Genomic DNA, 20,771 nt, shown 5'->3' on the forward strand with positions numbered 1-20,771 from the left:
TTTGTCAAGAATTTTAATGATTGTTCTCTTATGTGAAAGGAATGTAAGAGATAATCGCTCTACAATTATTTATAGTTTTAAGGGCTAAGATAAATATACTGAAACTTTAAAAATTAAGGCTCCAGTAAGAACTGAATTCAGTACTTTATCAGCTAGTCCTAGGTGATGTAGATCTTTGAATATATACTGTGTAGCTAGTTCCTTTACAGCCTTCTCACTGGTTGAAAATGTGTAGCGCAGTGTATTCTAACTTATATTACTTCTCTGTTTTCACAAACAAAACAGTGAGATGGTCCTAAGGTGTGTTTTGTTTAACAGTGAAGTTCTTGAATTTATCTGTGGGAAACTGTCTGCTTGTATGCATCCTGATTTATAGCTGCCAGGTTATATGTATTGGAAAACATAATTTTAATGCATATGAATAAATAGTTAATTCCTATCCAGAAATTTTGTAACAGCTGTAGGAGGTTTTTATATGATCATGAGTAGGAAGGCAGCTGTGATCTGAGAACAGGTATCTGTTGAAAAGGTTGACTGTTTCAATAAGCAATCTCTGTTTAAATACAAATTACAGTATGGCAGGAGATTTAAAACTCCTGCTCTGTTATATGTCAATCTACACGTGCAACTGTTCCATTAAATTAAGCCTTGGTAATTAAGAAAAATATGAAGTTAAGTGTGTGTACACTGGAAAGAGGTGTCAACTGAAGTTTGGCTCGGTATGCATTTATTACCTAACAAGTAGTTCTACGAGCAGAACTAATTGTTTTGTTTCCTTGGATTTGCTATGTCTCTAGGGATTGGGCACCTTCTGTGTGTAGGAGGATGTGAGCTCTAGTTTTTCCTCTGGTGAGGGTGTTTGTTCCTCTTGTGGACTGGTAAGATCTGAGTGTGGATCTGCAGTCCATCTCCTCTACTTGACTGCATATTTTCGTGAAGACTATAGTAATGCAGATATCTTTGAGTCCTCTGTCCTGTCTGTCAAATTCGTTTGAAATTGTCCAGTAAGTTCAGAAGTAATTAAGAGGAGCCACTGACACATGGAGTGTGATACTGATGCTTTTTCCACAGAAAACTGGAATGCAAGCAAATACACTGAGGCATCCAAATCTTTTCAATAACATATTTACATATGTAACCTAAGTATAGTATAATTAATACTTATAGAGTAATTATAGAATTAGACACCTTTTTATTGCTAAGGAATGATTGATTGAATTTGGAACTATCATACTCTTAACTTGTGGGACGCAAGTGTAAACTTAATGGAATTTTTTTGTTTTTCTTTATTTGCATTTGGTAATGTTTAATTCTGGCATAGTTTGAATAGCTGCTCTTGACACAGGGTACAAGGCTTTGTAGTCACAGTACAAGACAGGAGCACTCTGAGTCCCTGTTTTTCTTTCTTTCTGCATCCCGGGCAATGGAAGAGAGTGAGTGGCTCCTCTTTTCTGTGTCTTTCAGGTTTATGCAGCCTAAAGAGAGGAGGTTAAGAATATGTCACATCTCTGTCTCAACCTAAGGATATACTGAGCTACCTTTACACCCCAAAGATGTCAAAAGTGGAGAGGCCCCTTTTCTCCTGTTCCAGGCCATGAGTTTCATCTGCTTACCTTGAGGTGGCTTTGGTCCTCCTCTGGTTGCACAGGAAGTCTAATCCAGTTCAGTAGAATGGTAGAAAGTTAATCTTGCAAAAAAAGAAACAGTGAGCTATTCAGCTCAGCAGTATCTTGAAGCATGCCCTCAGGAGAACTTCATAAAGGAAGTCTTATAGCCACTGTAGATATCCCAGGAAAAGAGAAAATAGGCAAAAATCAAGCTGAAATCCAGTTAAGGTTTCTTTCTTCTTGACCCTGTGACCAACTTGGGAGCTGTGCTAAAATTGCTGATAAAGGGCCAAATGAAGTAGCTAGGCTGTAGTATGCTCCATATGTTCCCCTCTTGCCCTTTGTGTGGACCTCAGGGGAATCAGTAACATGGTAACGGTGTGACTTCTGTTGCTTTTGGATAGAGCAAAGAATCTGATCCAAAGTATTGACTGGAATTCTAAAAATAAGTTTTGGGAATAAAATGTTTAGTCCTCAGGCTTTGTGTATAGGCAGTTTTATTTTGTTATCTATTTTGTCCTTATGTTTTGTTTCTTTAAAACATTCACCCCAGAAAGTTTTTAGAAGGTATGGGTGCAAAGACAGAGTTATAAAGCCTGTAATGTATTTTTAAATCTGTTTATTACCTTAGTCAGGGCTATGTTGTGTTACATCTGCAAACCTGGGGAAAACTGTTTTTCTAGCTGTATGTTTGATTGTTCAACAGAACCTCTGAGGATGTGAGGCCTTGTCAGTCCACCTCTCCAGTGACTTCCACAGAGTTCAGGTCACATTCATGTTGAGCTTTTCTTTTCACTCTAAAAACTACAAATAAAGTGTTTGGGTAGGGCGGCTAGACCTTCATCCCCAAATCATATTAGTAACTGCTACTTACAGAAAACCAACGTTTGTAAAGATCTTCAGCCTTCTTCTTCTGTGTTGAAGTTCAGAAATGACACACGTATATGTGGAGGTTATGTTTTTTCCTCAGTTCAGCATGCTAGGAAAATCATCTCTTGAGTGTTGCGTGCCTGGTACTTAAAAGCTGCACGATGATCCACCACATTACATATTGTTCTGTCTTTGCAGGAGTGTGGAGCAGGGAGGGAGACTCAGTCAAGTAAATATAAATGGCTTTGTTCAGATTTGTGAATGTATATCTCACCCAAATGGCTGTGTCTTCTGCTGCTGTTACATAATGAATTAATAAATAAAATTCTAATGTTTCAGGAAGTAAGGAGAACTGTTCACTAAGAAAAAATACATTTTGAAATTACTATTTAATTTGTAAGTAAGATTTTGCTGGTATGTGACACAATTTGCCTTTGTCAATACAAAGGTACGTTAAAGATCTTTTCCAACCTTTAGTTCTAATAGTGTACATATAAATTCAGAAATTTGCCAGCTACTGTCATTTTTTCCTGCGTGTCCTCAGTAATAATATCCTTTACATGTTTGGCCTGGCTGGAAGAAAAAGTAAATGTTGTATATTTAAAGACTTTTATTGTTTTTTCAATTCCTCTTAATCATGAATGATCCTTATGTATTGAAAATTGCCTATTGTGACAACTAGAATTGGTTCGGAATTCAGAAGTTGTAGTATTGTAGAAACATGTACCTACCCTCTAGCTATATGTTTTCGTTCTGTTTACTTTGATGTCAAGTTTCATTAGTATTTTTTGGTATATAAACAAGGTTAGCCTGAGGTCAAGCGTAGATAAGAACCCTGATCTGAGCAAGTGGAGCTAAGGTACTGGACCGTGTGATCCTACTCTTATTACTTTTTTGTGTGTTCTCTTTTTTTCTTTTTTTTTTTTTAAATCACATAGTGATGAAGACCAGGTCTTCTAGTTTTTTTTCAAAAGGGAAATTGAATCTAGATGTTCCATATTTTAAGGCTTGCATGTAACGATTATTTTTTAGATATAGTTTGATGCACAATTTAATTAGGTACCATATTAATTACATCTGTTTTAAAATATTGTTTTTCTTGCTCCTTTTAGCAGAAGGTTTGATCCGCATTTAAATTCTTTCCATTTAATTCAGGAGTGCTACACTTAGAGAGCTGTACAGAGGAAAATCTTTCTCAGTAAAATATCAGACATCCCATTTGTGATACCTATAAAAGAAATAGAGAGACAAGCATACTGTATGTTATCTTTGTCAGTAATTCAAAAGCTGTTCAAGGTGAACATTTCTTTACATTCTGCTTCACATTTTAGGTGAAGTTAAGTGTCTGCTTGCTAGCTGAAGTCTCTAGTATAAGTCATTTTCTCTTGTCTTACTATCTTTTGGCTGTTACATATATTTCTCTTTCAGTCAAACTGCCTCCCAGTGGATACTTTCTAATAGAGCAAGGATAAACTGATACATTAGAATAAATCATTTTGTACATGAATCTTACCATTTTTAATTAGAAATTTATAGCTGGTAAGGTCGCTACATTTTGAAGAGATCTGGTTTTGTGTTTTTTGTAATTACCATTGCATCTTATCAGTTCGTGTAGACTGACTATGGATACAGAGTCATTAGTGGGCTTTTACTCTTTTATTCCTCTGTTTTGGATAGGGGAAACTATCTGTATGTTTGTGTCTATCCCTTTATAAGTAGTATACATGCGAGTGTGATTTCTTTTCTTTTTTTTGAGGGGGGCATATTTTTAATTTTTAGATTATCATATTAGAGAAGTAGCTTATTAAATTAGAGACTGTTTTTCTTTCTTCCAAAGCACCTTTATGAAACTAAGTGCTTAGCTAAAATCTCTAAATGATTTCTAATGTAATTATCTTCAAGCTACCTTTAATTGCCTGCAAGAACAGAACAGTTGAACTAGATGGAAATTCCTGGATGCTTATTAGCTTTAAAAATCCAGGACAGTGCTGGTTATGTGTAAATTAAAACTTTGGGAACTTGATTTTGAGCACTCCTGTTGTAAGATTTGAAGTTTCTTCACTGCTTTTTTAACTAATTTGAATGTTCTTTGCTAAAGCAACAGTACAAGCTTTGCTGCCTTTTCAAGGGGGAGAGAACAAGTTGCATCCTGTATAACTTGGAATGTTTTTGCTCATATATTAAAATATTGGCTAGTACTCCATAAAGGTTTTGTTCCTGCACCATCAGAGCCTCCATTGGTTTAGCTTAAAGAATTAGAAGTAGAAATCAGGAAAATATTTGGGACCAAGAGCATGATAGGCTTAATTAACACTTAGAAGTAAATCTAAAATATTTAAAATCTAAAATACAACATTTTAAAATATTAAACAATGTTTGTATTTTATATTGTGTAATTAAAATATAAAATATATAATGTCCTAATTAAATATTTTATAAAATATAAAGCTTCTGTTGGCTTCTGACCTTTCTGATAAATACCAGAAAATGCAGCCTCATTAGAACTTGTCAGTTCTTGGTGGGAATTTGGGGATTGTTTTGTCGCTTTCTGTTCTGGAGTGGTCTTATCTGTCACGCAGCTTCTGAAGTGTAGAGCATAACTTGAGATAACTGTGTAATAATTAATAGTGAATAACCTTTTTTTTGTTGTTTCTAGAATATTCCTGATGTAGATGATGAAGGATACAGCATTAAGCCAGAAGCAACACAGAATATCCTTTTGATTTTTATTTTGATTAGTTATTTGATGTTTTGCAATTGAAGAGGTTAAGTACTGATTAAAGTGTTAAGTAAAGGAAGATGACATGCTTATGTTGCAACTTTGTGTTTGTATGTTTGTAGCTTCCAGAAAAAGTACAAAGTTTTGTCTAGCCTGGATTTTGTGAGTTTGTGTGTATAAATGCTGGAGGGACTTTTTGAAAAGAATATTAGATGAAATGTCTTAAGAACTTTAAGAGAAATTTTTTAACTTGAAGTGTAAATAATAAAAAAACAACACCTGAACAAAAAATTTAAGGTGACCATGCAGATCTTCCTCCATGAAAAGCTTTCACAGGGTTCATAAAATGGAATTCTCTTTTAAGCATGCTGAGGGGTTATCTATTGTATACCTGCACCCTCCCCCCTTTTTCATAACATCATTAAAAAGATTGGGAGCTCCAACAGTCTAGAAATAGAATTTCTGTTATTTAATGAAGTCATTCCACCACATGATGTTTCTAATTGGTGCTTTTATTGCACTTTTAATAATAGATTTGATATGTAGAATAGGCTTTTGTTATGAGTCTTTTTTATGGAGGCTCATGGTTTTCGCTGCTTGTCCTTTGAAGGAAAAGATTCTTGTCCTCTTCTTTTCTCCCATCAGAAACAGAGGGAAGCTCTACTCAAGAGTTAGGAATAGTTGCTGTAGATCTAAGCAAGCCTGCTATGGTAGAAAGGTAGCTACTTTTTGGAAATGTACTCCCTTATTTTGGGGGAAGTACAGGTAAGATAAAAGGTAAACCTACACTTGGCAATTATTTTAAATTGTTAAATTTTTTAACCCGTCAAAAGTGGAGATCAGTCCATCATCATAGCTTCTCTGTTTTCATCAACTTTAAAGAATAAGCTTCAGTTGCTCCCAACAAAGATTCCTATGCTGATTTAAAACAAAATCGTATTATCCCCTATTTACAAAATCAGTATAAAAGTGAAAGACTGTTATCGAGCTTTGTGAGGGGCATTATTTCATGGTTTTGTATATATTTATGAAATGGAGGCAGGAGTGACCATGGCTACCCCCCCCACCCCCGCCAGCCTGCAAGACTGAATTTTTATTCTGTTGATGGGAACTCTTAAGATGATTTGCTGGAGGACATTGTTTTATAAGTGCTGTAGTTGCAGTCAGTCGTATGAAGGCCAGTCTTCAGTGCTGGAAAAACACGGAGCCTAAAAATCACTGATCGACCTCTCGGTACATGGCATTTGGGTCTAAATTGATCTTTGCCAGTAACAATTTAATAGACCCAGTATCTCAAAGATCAGCTCATGCCAATTTAGAAGAGGTGCATGTAACAGCATGATTGGTAAGAAATTTATCTTGAAACTGAGTGACAACTTCCAAGGTGAGAGATCTTTTAGTGAAATTAAAATCACTTATCTTTATAACTGTCTTTTTCACATGTGAGCCATTTGCAAGTAATCTGTATCAGGAAGATGTCTAAAAAGTTCTCTTTCCGATATCTCAGGGATTCTTTCAGTTGAATTGGATTTTAATTATCTTATGGTTCAGAGTTAAGCTTTGTCAGGGAATATATTGAAGAGATTGCATTCAGATGGCTAGTGTTTTCCAAGTGAGAATAACAGAAGTGAGGTATAGAATATATATGCTTCACCTGGATAACAAGAAACTTTTATGCTTTTGAGTAGAGCGAATTTTTGGTTTTTGTCACAATGAGTACATCTTTAAAGACTGTTGGCATAGGCCTTTCAAAGCTTTGTTCAGTGCAATTCCTGTGCATATAAAGAACCAAGGCTAATTTCATCTGTAGATTTTTGCTTATTTTGAGCACTGAGTTGTTCTCGTTGTTCTTTTTTTAGTCAAGGATGGCAATGCTGTAAGCTGCTAAGTGTTTACTGTACAGCGTTCTGTGTAATTAGCATCTTTTGTTGCAAAATTTTCAGTGCCATTCTGCAAAAAGGGCAAATAATGGTGGCTGTTGCTGCTGCTTTCTCTACTGTATGCTTGTTAACTGCCATGGGTATTGCACTGTTATTTGAAAAGGTCAGTACTTCCCCTCACGTGATTTAAAAAATTTCTACAGTGCATGCTTTTTCCGTAAGTGCATTACAATACTTAGCTGAATATCACAAATCATAAATTTAAAATACAGAACTTCTATCACTGTAGAACCTTTCATTTGTCCTGTTGCCTTCAAATATGCAGTCCTTTGGTTATGTAATAGTGGCTTCCATAACAGACTACTGTTATGAAGATGAATGGAATATAAAGGCCAGAGTATAACTTTGAGGTATAAATATTGACCAGTGGATGTATTTGAAGTGTCTGTGTAAGTACACAAAGAGCTTTGTCAGCAGTATTTATCTGTGATGTTTACTTAATATATGGATTTTGTAGAGAGTATGTAAGAAATGCATTAAGTAGATGGATTTGACATACTTCTACCTTAACTGTGAAAAACATACCAAAGAGAACCATTTCTATTCATCCAGTGATTCTGACTCTGAAGATGATGAACCCAGGAGGTTCCATGTAGAAATAAAACCTGTACAGCCAAATCATAGCTCTCAATGCACAATGGCTTCCTTGGATGAATTAAAAGTATCTATAGGGAACATCGCTCTTTCTCCAGCAGTATCTGTAAGTAATTTTGTTTCTTGTATTTCTAATTAGTATAGAAGAGGAGTGGTAAGGAATCTTCAGTGTAAACATACATTTTCCTGTTCAGAATGGATTCTAGGTTAAAGTTTGATGATTATTTCTCTAGGCTGTGTTCAATATACTTTATCCCAATGTAAAGTTAAGTAATTCTCCCTTTTCAGATTTTAGCTTTCCTTTTGAGTCTTTGCAGTGCTCAGTCCTTGTCTTTCTGCTGTTGCCACTGCAATAGATTTGAATACATGTGGAATTAGCTGAGCATGGCTTTTAACATAGTTTACTGATTAGTATTAAGTAATATACAAACCTCTAAAACAGGTCATATGCAGATACATATGATTTTTACAGCACATTTTTATTGTATGTACTCCCACCAAACCATGGAATGATTCTTTATACCAAGCAATGAGATTATAAATAAACAGTTTTAAATTATGTCAGTGCAATATTCAGATCAGAATAAGGATGGCTTTGTTTTTAAGGAAAATATGCATAATATATTAAAACATTAATGATGATTTTTTTCCCATTTTCCCCCACATTTTGAAAGCAGAGACACAGTCCTGTAAGTACAGAATGACTTTTTATTGTTATTTGTAAATTAAAATTGAGTAAGTGCAGTTTGTAAAGGAGTTACTGGGGAAAACTTAGGAATATTTCTATTCCTATCTGTCAGACATGCTGTGTGGTAGGAAAGCTGTTAAATTTTAATGACCTATCCTGTAAAGGAATTTAGTAATACTTACTGAAGCCTTGGTTATACAATTTTACATTAATCTTTCTAAAGAACATGAAGATTCCAGCAAGAAGGCACTGTAGAAAGGTACAGAATTGCATTATGGTTTGAATCGTGTATGAATAGAATTGTGTCAAATTCTAAGTACATAAGGGCTTCAGTAGCATTTCTGTCTCTCTTTTCTGTGCCGAAGTTGCTTTATTTCCATAGTGGTATCTCAGACATACATGTATTGTTAGTCAACTCCCCATTATCTGCAGAAACCTAAGATGCATATAAAAATTAGTGCAGGATACCTGTAAATTTGGCTAACCAATTTGGCTTCAACAGGAAAAAAAATAGTCCAAAATGCTTCTGACAGTGGAGCGTAGCAGTACCTAGCCACTAGGTCTGCAGAGCCCATTATTGTATGAGAATATAGAAGCCCAAGGATGATGGCTGAGAAGTGACCTGAACAAACCTGCTGTTACCATTTTGTAACAGATCTGTTATACTTAAAAGGGGTTAATTTTCTCAAAGTTACTCCTCAGCCAGTTGTCAATTCCTCATTTTTTTTCAGCTGTCACCTGCTAACTCACTTTCAATTTTATTTGCTGTTTTTCTATTTGCTTCCCCCAAAATTTATTTAGTGCAGTGCCTGCCTACAGTGGCCCAGTAGCATTTGCATTTCCTGGTCCTTTTGTCTGCTCCTGGCAGTCTTTGTTCCTGGTGGCGGGTGCGCTGCTTGCTCTGCCCTGGCTTGTGTTCTGGTCATGCTTCTGCAAGCTCCAGAGTGTTCTCTCTGGCAATGAAACCAAAATATCTAATGGGAAATTAAAGTGGAAACATGAACTCCAGAACTATTAAGTGTTTTAATTGACAGTTTGTAAACATTTGTTTCTACTTTTGTCTATTTCAGGCACAAATGAATCGAAATTCATCCAGTAAGTGTGACTCTTTAACTGTTAGTCTATTTACGCTAGTCTCTTTAACTTAGCATGAAAAATATTTTTTTTACTGTTAAAGAATAACATTATTAAATGTTAGTATTTTAAATAGAAAAAAGCTTTCTCTTTTCAGTTCTAGGTACCGTAATAGTACCTGAGTTTGAACTACCCACAGTAAATTCAAAGGAAAAAATTATTTGATCAAAATTTCAAATTAGCTATGAAAAGCCACCCGCAGATCTCTACATTTTCTGTACACTCAGCCGTTCCCTGTTCTGAGACAGTGATGAGGAACACGTTCCAGACCCAAAGGAGAGACCTTGTGGAAATGATTCTTGTGTTAGTTCTTAAATCCCTTCCATCCTCTCAAGTTTAGTGCGATCCACAAACCAGCAAAGCTCACTCGCTCGCCCTCTCTCTCAGTTTTATGGTCAAATCCTGCTTGTAATACTGCCATGGAGGATAGAGCTTTAGTCTCTAACCTTTCTTCCTCCCCCCACCCAGTGGAAAACCAGGTCAGGTCAAGCAGTGGTTTGTTGAAGAGTAAAATTGATGTAAGCTATATAAGTTAAGGAAGAACCTTCGGGTGATCAGTGTTTCCTCCCCAAATGCATTCCTTTGTGTAGTCCTCTCCTTTTAGAAGGTATTTCAGGAGCACCTGAATTTGTATCATCACAAATAACACATTTTCTCATTTCCATTTTAGTAATTCATGATTAGTTTTGATCTGCAACTGTTAACTTTAAATATCTTTTCATAATGAAGCTAAATGTTTTTATTAATCAAATGTTTCAGCTTTGGTCATAATTCTGTATCTTTTGCTTAGGTGAAGAGTTGACAAAATCAAAGCTTTCTGCTCCAACTAATGAGTGAGTTCAACTTTTAAAATTATATCAAATGCACTTTGTGGGGAATTTGGTCTTATTTTAATCTAAGACTCAGAAACTATTTGCAAATATCAGCTGACTGAGTTGGGTATTTATTGGGCAGTTGTGTATCTATTGCCTTGTAAGAGTTAATGAGTAATTATATAACAATGAAGAATTTTATTCTTCAACTTTTTCCTTCTTCCTGTGTACTTGTTTTCCCCTTCTTATGTATTTGCTTCATTGTCATCTGTCTCAATTGATATTTATAATTACATGATTACTAAATACTGTTTTTATTTTAAAATCTCAGCTTTTAAATAAAACATATAGTTTCTATCAACAATTGTATAGTGTTTCCTAAGATAACAAGCCCAAAATTTGCACAGATCTGTGTACAAGTCTCATATGTATATACTGAAACAAATAAACTTGAATACGTATGTCTTGTTGACATGAAAATGGACATTATGAAATATGTCTACACATGAACTTGTGCCAAGGTAACAGAAGGTATCAATTAGATAGTTTATTTATGTGTAAATCAGTTCCTTGACCTACATCTGTGAGTAGTTTTTGTTTTTAGATGCAAAGACTATAACCAACACAGGAGATGAATTACCAGAGTTATAATTTGATTATTATGAATATATACATCTTTCATTTATATTCCAATTGCAACTCTTACTATAGAAAGGGGAACAGTGACCTACTGGCATGGGATCCACTCTTTAGCAGCTCTCTTGAATCTTCTTCTTCAGCCTCCTTGGCGTCCTCATCCTCCTCAGGTAAAATATTTGATAGCAGAAAATGTATTCTGCATATTCTTTCGGATGCTCTGTTGTTGCTTTTTTAGCCGTTGCAAGGGAATGCACTTTGATTAGTAGGGTTGAGGGTTTAAATGGAGGTTCCCTCAGCAACAGTGAGCTGAGATGAGCTTACACTGTGGACAGGGATGGATGCATTTCCTTTTTTCAGGAAAGCCTATTGAGCTATGAGCTGTCTAGTACAAAGCTGCCATGGAGTTTGGCTGCAAGGAAAGCATGATTCTGTTGGGAAATGCGTGGGCAGAATCCAGGGGAGTGGGAGAAAACCTTCCCCTGGAATTAAGGGGAAGTTCCTGGCTGAGGGAGAGTACAGGAATTGGGTGAGGGGGCCAAGAAGATGCTGTATGGGATGCTTGGCTGCAGGATTTTGAAGGCTATTGGTGTGGGCAGGACAATGGCAGGCTTTTCTGGAACCTGCTTAAAAAAAATATATATATATATATATATGTATATATATAAAAAATATTTTTAAAATTGATGGAGTAGGCAATATTGATTGTTACAACCAAAAGGCAGCAAGAGAGAGGGAGGCCAGAGAGCGTATGGGTGGGAGTATTTTAGGGGGAAGAGGCTAAGAGGAGGGAAGGTTGAAAAACTAGTTAGGAAAAAGGAAGGGGAGACCCCCAAAAAAACACATCTTACTGTTATGTCAGGACTCCTTTACTGGAAGTATTTACTTAAATTATTTGCATTGATTTTCTTGGGGGACTTAAGGTAGACTACATTATTTACTAACAGTAGCAGATATGCTGCTTCTATAGTTCCTTTCAACCTACCTACTGCAACTCTATCTTCGAAGTCCTACAGTCTTAATCTAGAGACTTTTACTTCTTCCATGTGTCTGAGAAAGGAAGTATTTGCAATTTCTTTTAGCTAGATATTCCTGTCGCAAAAAATTATAATCAGCCTTACTTGTTTGTTAGTGATCATGGCTTTCCAACTCTTTTCCTCTGTAGTCAGTCTTACAGATTGAAGAATAGTAAGAAAGACTACATGTAAAAATAAGGGAATTCTGCACAGGAAATATTAATTCTTCTCAAGCATAGTGACATCTTTTTAGCAGCAATCAGTGTTGCTACACAATCATCAGGGTTTAAGTGGAAGTTATTCTTCCATTACAAATTCGTGTTCCTTAGAAGTTATATTTTATAATAACAAATCTAGCTTACTGAAATCAATAGATCATCTCTTCCTCACCTTGGTAGCCAGCTGGATTATTGGCTAGTGGGTCTAAATTTGTAGCATATTTAGATATCTATTAATGGAATATGCTGAAAAAAAAAGTTGTGCATTCTCAAAATAATCTGTGTTTTGCTAGTTGTATTATTGGCTTAGTCTGGTGTTAGAGTCTGCAGAGGCAGGCAGAGGGTACTTAGAAGTTTCTCGTGCTTGGTGGTTGTTGCTATATTCAGGTATCTATTGCTAACCCTGGAGAGGAGGCTAATGCAGATGAGGAAATGCTCATGCAGTCCCTCCTGTCAGGAGAACTGTGGAGCGAGTAGCCTCCAGCTGATGAGCAGTGACAGGTAATTGGGATCAGTAACATGCTCTGTAGTCAGATCTAGGAGGAGTCTTCTGTCCGTGGCCTGTGCCTCTTAGCTGGAAGTGGCTCATGTACACAGAACCTTATATTTCATTGAAAGTAGTGGAATGTAGTGCCCTGTGGACATAAGTGGTTTTGGATTTGAGACATCTGTGCTTTTGTAAACTGTAGCTGCTAAATAATAATTTAAAGGATTGTTGTTCTAGGACTTAACTAAGCCATTTACGTTTGTAAAATGATTCATGGAGCTGAGTAGAAAGTGAGTGTTCCAAGGTCTAACAAATTAATAACATATATTTTGGAAAAATGTTTACTAAATCAGAAGTAGTTCACAGTGGTATTTAAATCAGGTTGGCTTATGATGCTCAATAATCCGCAGCTCAGTTCTGAAGACTTTTAAAAATATTCAGCTCTAACCTGATGCTATTTTCCTTGAAACCAGTGTGTTATCATCAGCTTGAAGATGAATATAGGTAAACTGCTTAAAGCTTTTGAAAAAGTCAACCCAAAACTTAAATAAGTTGTTTATGCAAATAATAAATTACTTATATTGAATACAAAATACATATATCATAGCCTAACATGTCCCATAGATACTCTTTTCCTTTTTACTATTGACTAAAGCGTTTCTTGAGATATTGTTTTGTAACTCTGCGTTAATCATGGAACACACAAACTGCAGCGGTATTTGAGCAGTGGTTTTTATGCAACATAGAAGTAAACTGTGGTCATCCGTGAATAATCCTGCCTTGTTAGAACTTTAAGCAAACTTTATTGTCTTGAACAAACACAACAGAAAATTTTTAGCTAGCTATCGATGTTGTAAACGTGGTTCTTTTTTTTTTTTTTTTTTTTTTTTTAAACTTCCTCATTTTCATCAGCGTGTCTTTAGGTATTTTAAAATATAGTCTTGCACATTTCCGCATTGCTTTTGTTTCGGATCTGTAGCAGTGCAAGCCTTTGGAATAATATTTAAATTACCTGTTAATGAGGGAAGGCATTGTTAAATCTATGATTTTCAGGCTTAGTGAATCTACTTGTTGATGACAAAAAGAGAGCTGTAGAGAGGACACCTACACTTTTGATCTGCACTTTTAGATCAGTGTTGCTCCCTTTTTAATTCTCCATGCCACTCCACAGCGCTGTTGCTCCTAGCTTTGCCAAACTGCAAGATGTTGGAAGTTAACTAACCTTGTGTTTGCTGCTTCTGTTATCGTCTACTGCAACAAGCAGACAGAGAAGTGCAGGGAATACCTGTGGGAAACTGCTGTCTTCACAGCAGCCAGGAGATTTTGGGATGAGAGAGAAATAAACTGAGGCAGATGATGCTTCAAATACATAGTCACTCACTAGATTCAAGTTGATACAGACAGTAGAAATATCAAACAGGATCTCAGGACTGTATTGTCCTCTGTGATTCTACGGAAAGCTGTTTGTGTTGGATCTTTCCATTACTAAATATTAAGGGTAAGAGGATAAAAGTATTTGGAAAAAACAGAGGAGAGTAGGTTTGATTAAATAACAATTTTGAAAGAGATGAAAAGCAGAAATCTATTTGGAGGAAACACAAATGAAATAGGACAGGAGAAGAAAAAACACTAAAGAGAGGGAGTTAAACCATGATAGGAAAGAAGTTAAAAGAATAAGCGAAGTTATACAAAGTAGGGCTTTAAGGGAAGAAATACGAGTTATTTTTTGACTTAAGAAGTGGAAAGTGTCACAGTTGACAGTTTGAATGAAGTACATGTGATATGTGGCTGGGTGTTTTTCTTTCAGTTGTAAGTGGTGTGATTTCAGCCTAGTAGAGCAGTTATTTTTCATGATAGCTAGTGGGCATCCTGCAGTGGATACTGAAAACATTTTTGAAGTCTGGATTTGTATTGGAATTTTTATCATTTCAGTGCTGCTCCTAGTTTCAATTTTTCCCTTTTCCTTCAGCTGCACTAAAAGAGCACAATAGGACGTCGTCCTCACCTACCATTGATTTGCCTGGGTGTAGAGTGTCTCAGTCTTTGCTTGGACACCAAACAGAGTCTGGGTCTAGAAGCCCATCATCACCAGACTTTACCACTAGCGCTTTGTGCAAATCTGGTGTTACAGCAGCACCATCAGGGAGTACCAATACTTTGTCCTCTGTTTCATGGTCTCAGAGTCAGTGGATTTCTTTTGCTGATGAACTTCTTACAATTAGACACACAAACGCAGACAAGAAGGAGCCCCAGAGATTGCATTTAAAAACTGAAAATGCCTGCCTTGCCTCTTCTGCTTTGCTTGGGAATTCTTCCAAGAGCTGTGCTTCTGAGGATCAAAGTGACCTTTTCAATAATACTATATGCCATGAAAAATTATTCATTGAAGAAACTGGCACTGCTGCTGAAATTTCTTCCACATCATCTTCAACGCTACTGGACTATAGCTTAGTGTCTTCTTGTGTTCATACAAATAAGGGTATGGCAAGCATGCATTGTGTACTGCTCTTTGCTAATAACTGACTCTAAAAAGCAAGCTTTGGTGATTTTTCTCTTCCTTATTACTGCTCACCTGATGTCAAAATTAACTCATCTTTTCATTTATACTGTACTAAACTGCCTATTAGCTCTGGCTTTCTTGAAGGTTAGGATATTGAGATAAATATTCAGCTTGAAAGAAGAAGGAAAATTCAGATTATTCGGCTAAAGGCATTGCTTTTTCTTAACAATATAGAGCTTTGCTTTTCTAGAAATAGAATATATTTTTCTGGGATGTCAGAGCAGTAAGAGATCTCAAGAATTAAATGATTGGATAAGCAAAAATAATTGCATTCTTAAATGACTTTGTATAGATATTTTCAGATTAAATACAATGAAATAATTTGGATTAAAAACTGTACCTTTTTAATATCCAGTATTTTGAAATGTAGATGATACTATGGTTAATGCCACATACTAATAAAGCAAAGGAAAAGTACATTTGGGCAAGTGTGCCATGATTCTTGCTGTATACTTGTGATGCTGCAGCATACTCCACCCAGTGTTTAGTGTGCACTGTCTACCTTGAGCATAACAAGATGAATTTTAAAGGAATGGCTGATATCTCAGAACTGAATTTATTTTTGGCATTAGTGTTTGCAACTCTGAAGTGGGATGTGGTCAGTACTGGCCAAATTTATTTCTTCCCAAGTCAGTGATGAAACTCCCTTACTTCAGTGAGAGCAGAGTTAGGTTGAATGGCTGAGAAAATTCTCTCCTTAATAGTTGCATTTAAAGTAACTTTAACTGGTTTAAGTTTAAAAAATTCAAAATAATTTGCAGGAGATATGCTGTAACTATATAGTCATATATTAGGGTTTACGTGTATTTTGAAGTTAATTTTAGATCTGACGTACTCATTGGATGGCATCTAACATTCATTTTGAAGTACAGTTCTGTTCAGAAAAGTGACTATGTAAAAGTGGCATCTTTGTACTGCTGCTCGCCTCACCATCTATTAGCTGTTTCTGTTAGGTTTAGAAGGACATGGGGGCAGTATTTTCTTTGTTTTTAAACACTTTTACCTCTGGTAGCTTGGCTCAGAGATAATGAGGAGTTACTGTGTTCTTGCAATCAACAGAATCATTTCTTAAATTCTGTTACATTGGTGCATACCTATTGAAGGCAACAGGATTTCAGAGACCATAATCTAATGTGAACAGAGTTGTGCTGTTGTCAGCCAGGACCAAATATAGTCCCCTGAATTTTCCATTTATGGTGAGACACGAAAGACTGTCCTACATTCTGAATCCATATAGATTACACAGAAAAGGGAGCTGAGGTAAAACCGTCTTTTTACATACAAATCTCTGAGGATAGTTCATACAAAAGCATTTGAGAGCAACGAGAAAGCCCACGATGCCACTTTTAGAGTCACTTTTCAGGGTATCATAGGGCCCCATTTTAAAAACAATTTTGATTTAGTGGTGAATCTTACAAAATGGGCCTTGTAAAATAGGAGCTATAATAGAAGCACAACTTCCAACGATTCTGTTCAAGTAAGTATATATTTATGTTCAGCGTGACTTTTCTAACATTGATTTCCTTAAATTTGCTTTCTTTCAGCAAGGCCCACAACTCCTCTTTCTGTAGGCACAATTGTACCCCCTCCAAGGCCTGCTTCGAGACCAAAGTTGGCTACAGCGAAACTTAGTGGAATTAATGAAATAGTATGTATTAATTTTAATTCTCCAATGTAACTCAATTTCGGATATGCCATTCACTTACGCTGTTACAGTGGAGTCACTTTCCAGCCATATTCAAGGAATGGCATACCTAGAGTTTCAACATGGCAGAATAGGCAAGGAAGTTGTTCAAGAAGACTGTGAGTTGCTTTTGTTGTGTGTCACCTCACTGTCCAGTTCCCACAATCTGTATAAAAGGCAGATACTCAGTGATAAGTGTGATAGAAACAAAGTAAAAAAATTACCTAACCAAAATAGATGCTTCAGGAATTCCAGTACCTTTTAGCTAGATGAATCTTGAAAAGTTTAAATTAATACCCTAACAGTTAAGTGAATCATAAAATCATCCAAAGATTTAGGATGGAAGGGACTTACGAAGGTCTCTAGTCCAACTTCCTGCCCAAAAAAGGACTGACTTCAAAATTGGAACAGATTGCTTGCGGATTTGAAAATCTACAGAGAGGGAAGTCTCTCAACCTCTTTGAGCAACCTGCCACAGTGCTTCACCACTCATATGATGAGGACTTTTTTTATTATGTTCAACTGAGATTTCCTTTGCTATAGCTCTTGCACCTCTGAGAAAGACCTGACCCCGTCTTCTCTGTAGCTCCCTTTTAGGTAGCGGAAGACTGCTGGTAGATCCCTCCTGAGGCTTCTCATCTGCAGGCTGGACAAACCCAGGTCTCTCCGCCTCTGGCCATCTCTCATGTCTTCCAGCCCTCAGCTATCTTAGTTGTCTTCTGCCAGCCTCACTTGCAGTTTGTTAGTAGCTTTCCTTTACCTGTGTCAAACCACATTTGCTGCTCACACACACAGGGCTGTAGGCTTAGGTTCTGCTACTGTGATGTAGCTGAAGCATTGACAGGCTGTTACAGAATCAAACATAACAGACTTGAAAAAATATTAATAATTATCTATGAAATCATGGAATTGATTTCCAGGGAAAATGTACATTCCCTGGTTTACACTGAAAACTAGGATAGGTAAAGCACTAGAAGAAATACACTACGAAAATACAGTGGTATTTATTGGGGAGTTAAATGAAGTCTTTTATATATTTACAGTCTTTTTTCATCCTTTTAAAATCACTTTCTGCCTACCTAATACTCTTGTGATCTCTTGTGTTAAGCCTAGGCCATTCAGCCCTCCACTGACGTCTAATTCAAGTCCACCACCTGCAGCTCCCTTGGCACGTGCAGAGAGCATTTCCTCAATATCCTCTTCTGCTTCCCTAAGTGCAGCAAACACACCTACAGTTGGTAAGTTTTACTGGCCATTTTAACTTATTTCTGAAAGGGCATCATAAATCCACCACTAGTTTCCACCTGTTAGGAAAAACATTCTCTTGGAATAAGTTGTTCCATTTGTGAGTCCAGTCTAGGTAATTCAAGCATCCCTTGAAATACCTGCTTCTAAATGACCCCAAGAGACAGGACAGTGGATTTGATTAGATTAATCTGTTGATCTAATTATAGCATGTTCTTTTGTGAAATATTTTCCAAATTAAAATACTGTATGAATTCATACTTGGTGTGCCATGTATCCATTCATCAAGCACAACATGTTATCATGTATTTTTCTGGAAGATGTTATTGTATAGTTTTAGAAACGTTTTTGGATACTAATAAGTTTGAGTGAATATATTTGTTTACAAAATGAGTTATTTTTATGCTGTTTTTGTTTGTCATTCTATTATTGCTGTTTCCAAAAAATGAAGCTGATGAATTTTTTTCTTCGATAGTGATGTATATGAGCTAAACAGAGGTTAGTAAAAGCAAAAACATGGAAGAGATGAAGATGAAAAGCAAGTCAATCTTCATGTGCTGCCACTGATTTCAGAATGTTTGCTCATGTGTTTACAGGATCAGAACTTTAAATTAAGTCTTTTCAGTTTTGATAACCAGTGTTGGCTGTATCAAATCTCAGGGAGACTTTTTAACTTGTTTCTTCAGCAGAACTGAAGGAAGCACAATCTTTTACTCTTGAACAGTAGTACCACTTCAGTCCTGAGTTAAATCAGACTAAGTTAACAGTCAGTTAACTGCAAATACATTATTGATGCCATGCCCAGGCTCAGCACCTCAGGAAAGTGGCTGCACGGCTCCCACAGGGAGTTGTGCATTGACAGCCACATGGCTGCTTCTGCGCTGTGCTGGGCCTGAGCAGGTAAGCTCTGCCCGGCCTGAGCTGCTGCAGCGCTGGCACAGTTCTGTATCAACCAGTTTCCCAAATGCTGAGAAGCAGCAGTTAGATGCATCAAAATAACTGATTTTTGGATGCAGTCAGCTTCAGTCCATCCAGGCTCATTTCCTCAGGTCTCAGCGCAAGTGACCAGAAGTCGGTGGCAGCAGCATTAGTAGCTCTAGCTCTGTCTGCCTGCCTGTGTGTGACAGGCAGGTGTGCGTGTGCGCACGCGCGCGCGCAAGACCGTAAGAGGAGCCTGGCAGCTGTGGTAGCAGCTCTCCTGAGGTGGGACAGGAGGAGAGCCTAGGAGGGGAACGGTGACCGGAGGGAACGATGAGGGGAGGAAGGAGGTTAAATGGAGGTGTGTGCTGCCACGGAGGTGTGAGAAGGTTAGTAACGTGCCCTAGCACAAATATGCAGGGCCTTGCAGTGATTGTATGAGTTAATCCTGGAAAGCTGGGAAGGGCAGTGCAGGTGGCTGAATGACTTGGGGGTGTGAGGATATACTCTGCACTATTGCCTGTGTTATTTGGGGTTGTTTTGCACAATCCAATGTTTCCCTTACCCCATTAGTTCTAAATAATGGAGAGTTGACTATAATTATCTTGTTCCAAGGGAATTTGTAGACTTGTATAATTGTATTTCTTAAAACATCTATTTCTTTATGCTTTACTCTCATTTTCATTTGCATAATATTTTTATATACCTTTTGTTTAACATCTATTATTGCTTGAAATATTTTGTTTTCTTGCAATGTTTTGTTTCATTTAAATATAATAGAGGATGATCTTTTGATTGGAACACTTCCTACAATTGAAAAGCTTTGTGAGACATCACCAGGTATTGTACTAGAAGCGGACTTAAATGTTAACTAATCATCCTAATGCACTAGACCTAATAAATTTGTATTTCTTTTGACACAAGTTATTCCAGCTATTTCTGGTGTCTGACAGATATAAGTAGCTTTAAAGCTCAACTACTTAACAAGTTATATGTTGCTGTAATCATCAAAAGTTGCTATAACCACTCTTACACAACATAATCTTCCATCCCCCCAAAACAAGGTGAAACTTGGTCTCGTGTCCTCAGTTTCACTTCTTTCATTCAAGAAAAGGGGAATATATTGAGGTTACTGTGATAGTCCTTATTCTCACAAGGCAAGTAGGTAAAAACTTCTTTATATTTACATCTAATACAAAGCTGAATTGAAGATGCAGACAATATTTTTCATATCTTTTATTTTCAGCACAGCTGTTCTGCTGTTGTTAAAACTACCTGAGTTTTTGCTCCTAAACTGAGCTAAAACCATTTGATCACATTTATTCAGTTAATCTTGCTGCCCTATTTGCCTTAGATATGACCAGTGATAGAGTTTTATTCTGCAGTTTTGCTACCTCTTCAAACGTGTCAATGCAACTGTTCCATGTGCTTGTGCCATCAACTCTTGTGTCAGCACAGCCGACGGGCTGCCGCCTGTGATCAGGGCCGGGGCAGGAGGGATTCGAAGGCAGCTTTGCTGGCGCTGGCGACGGGTCCTAGCTCTGGACCTTGCAGCTGGGCTGTAGCCCGAGATGGAGCGGATCCTTCTCCGCGCGGTCCGGTGACGTCCCATCCCCCGAGAAGCCGCAGCAGGAGCGGAGTGC

The 20,771-nt window shown here is 37.0% G+C and overlaps 1 protein-coding gene across 3 annotated transcripts in view; it reads left to right on the forward strand.

The window, feature by feature from the left end:
* The window catches only part of LOC112988720 (F-BAR domain only protein 2), an 86,551-nt gene that overhangs the window by 52,330 nt on the left and 13,450 nt on the right, over positions 1-20,771 (forward strand). For 2 of the 3 annotated variants that reach the window (XM_064501920.1, XM_064501923.1), the window contains exons 12-19: positions 5,134-5,188; positions 7,658-7,836; positions 8,405-8,419; positions 9,489-9,513; positions 10,343-10,385; positions 11,076-11,170; positions 16,826-16,929; positions 18,074-18,203. In XM_064501920.1, coding sequence (XP_064357990.1) covers positions 5,134-5,188; positions 7,658-7,836; positions 8,405-8,419; positions 9,489-9,513; positions 10,343-10,385; positions 11,076-11,170; positions 16,826-16,929; positions 18,074-18,203 — 646 coding nt within the window. The remainder of the gene's footprint in view (positions 1-5,133; positions 5,189-7,657; positions 7,837-8,404; positions 8,420-9,488; positions 9,514-10,342; positions 10,386-11,075; positions 11,171-16,825; positions 16,930-18,073; positions 18,204-20,771) is intronic. The other variant, XM_064501922.1, reaches the window with a different exon arrangement.

Source organism: Dromaius novaehollandiae, chromosome Z, assembly GCF_036370855.1.
Source record: "Dromaius novaehollandiae isolate bDroNov1 chromosome Z, bDroNov1.hap1, whole genome shotgun sequence".
NCBI classification, from domain to species: Eukaryota; Metazoa; Chordata; class Aves; order Casuariiformes; family Dromaiidae; genus Dromaius; species Dromaius novaehollandiae.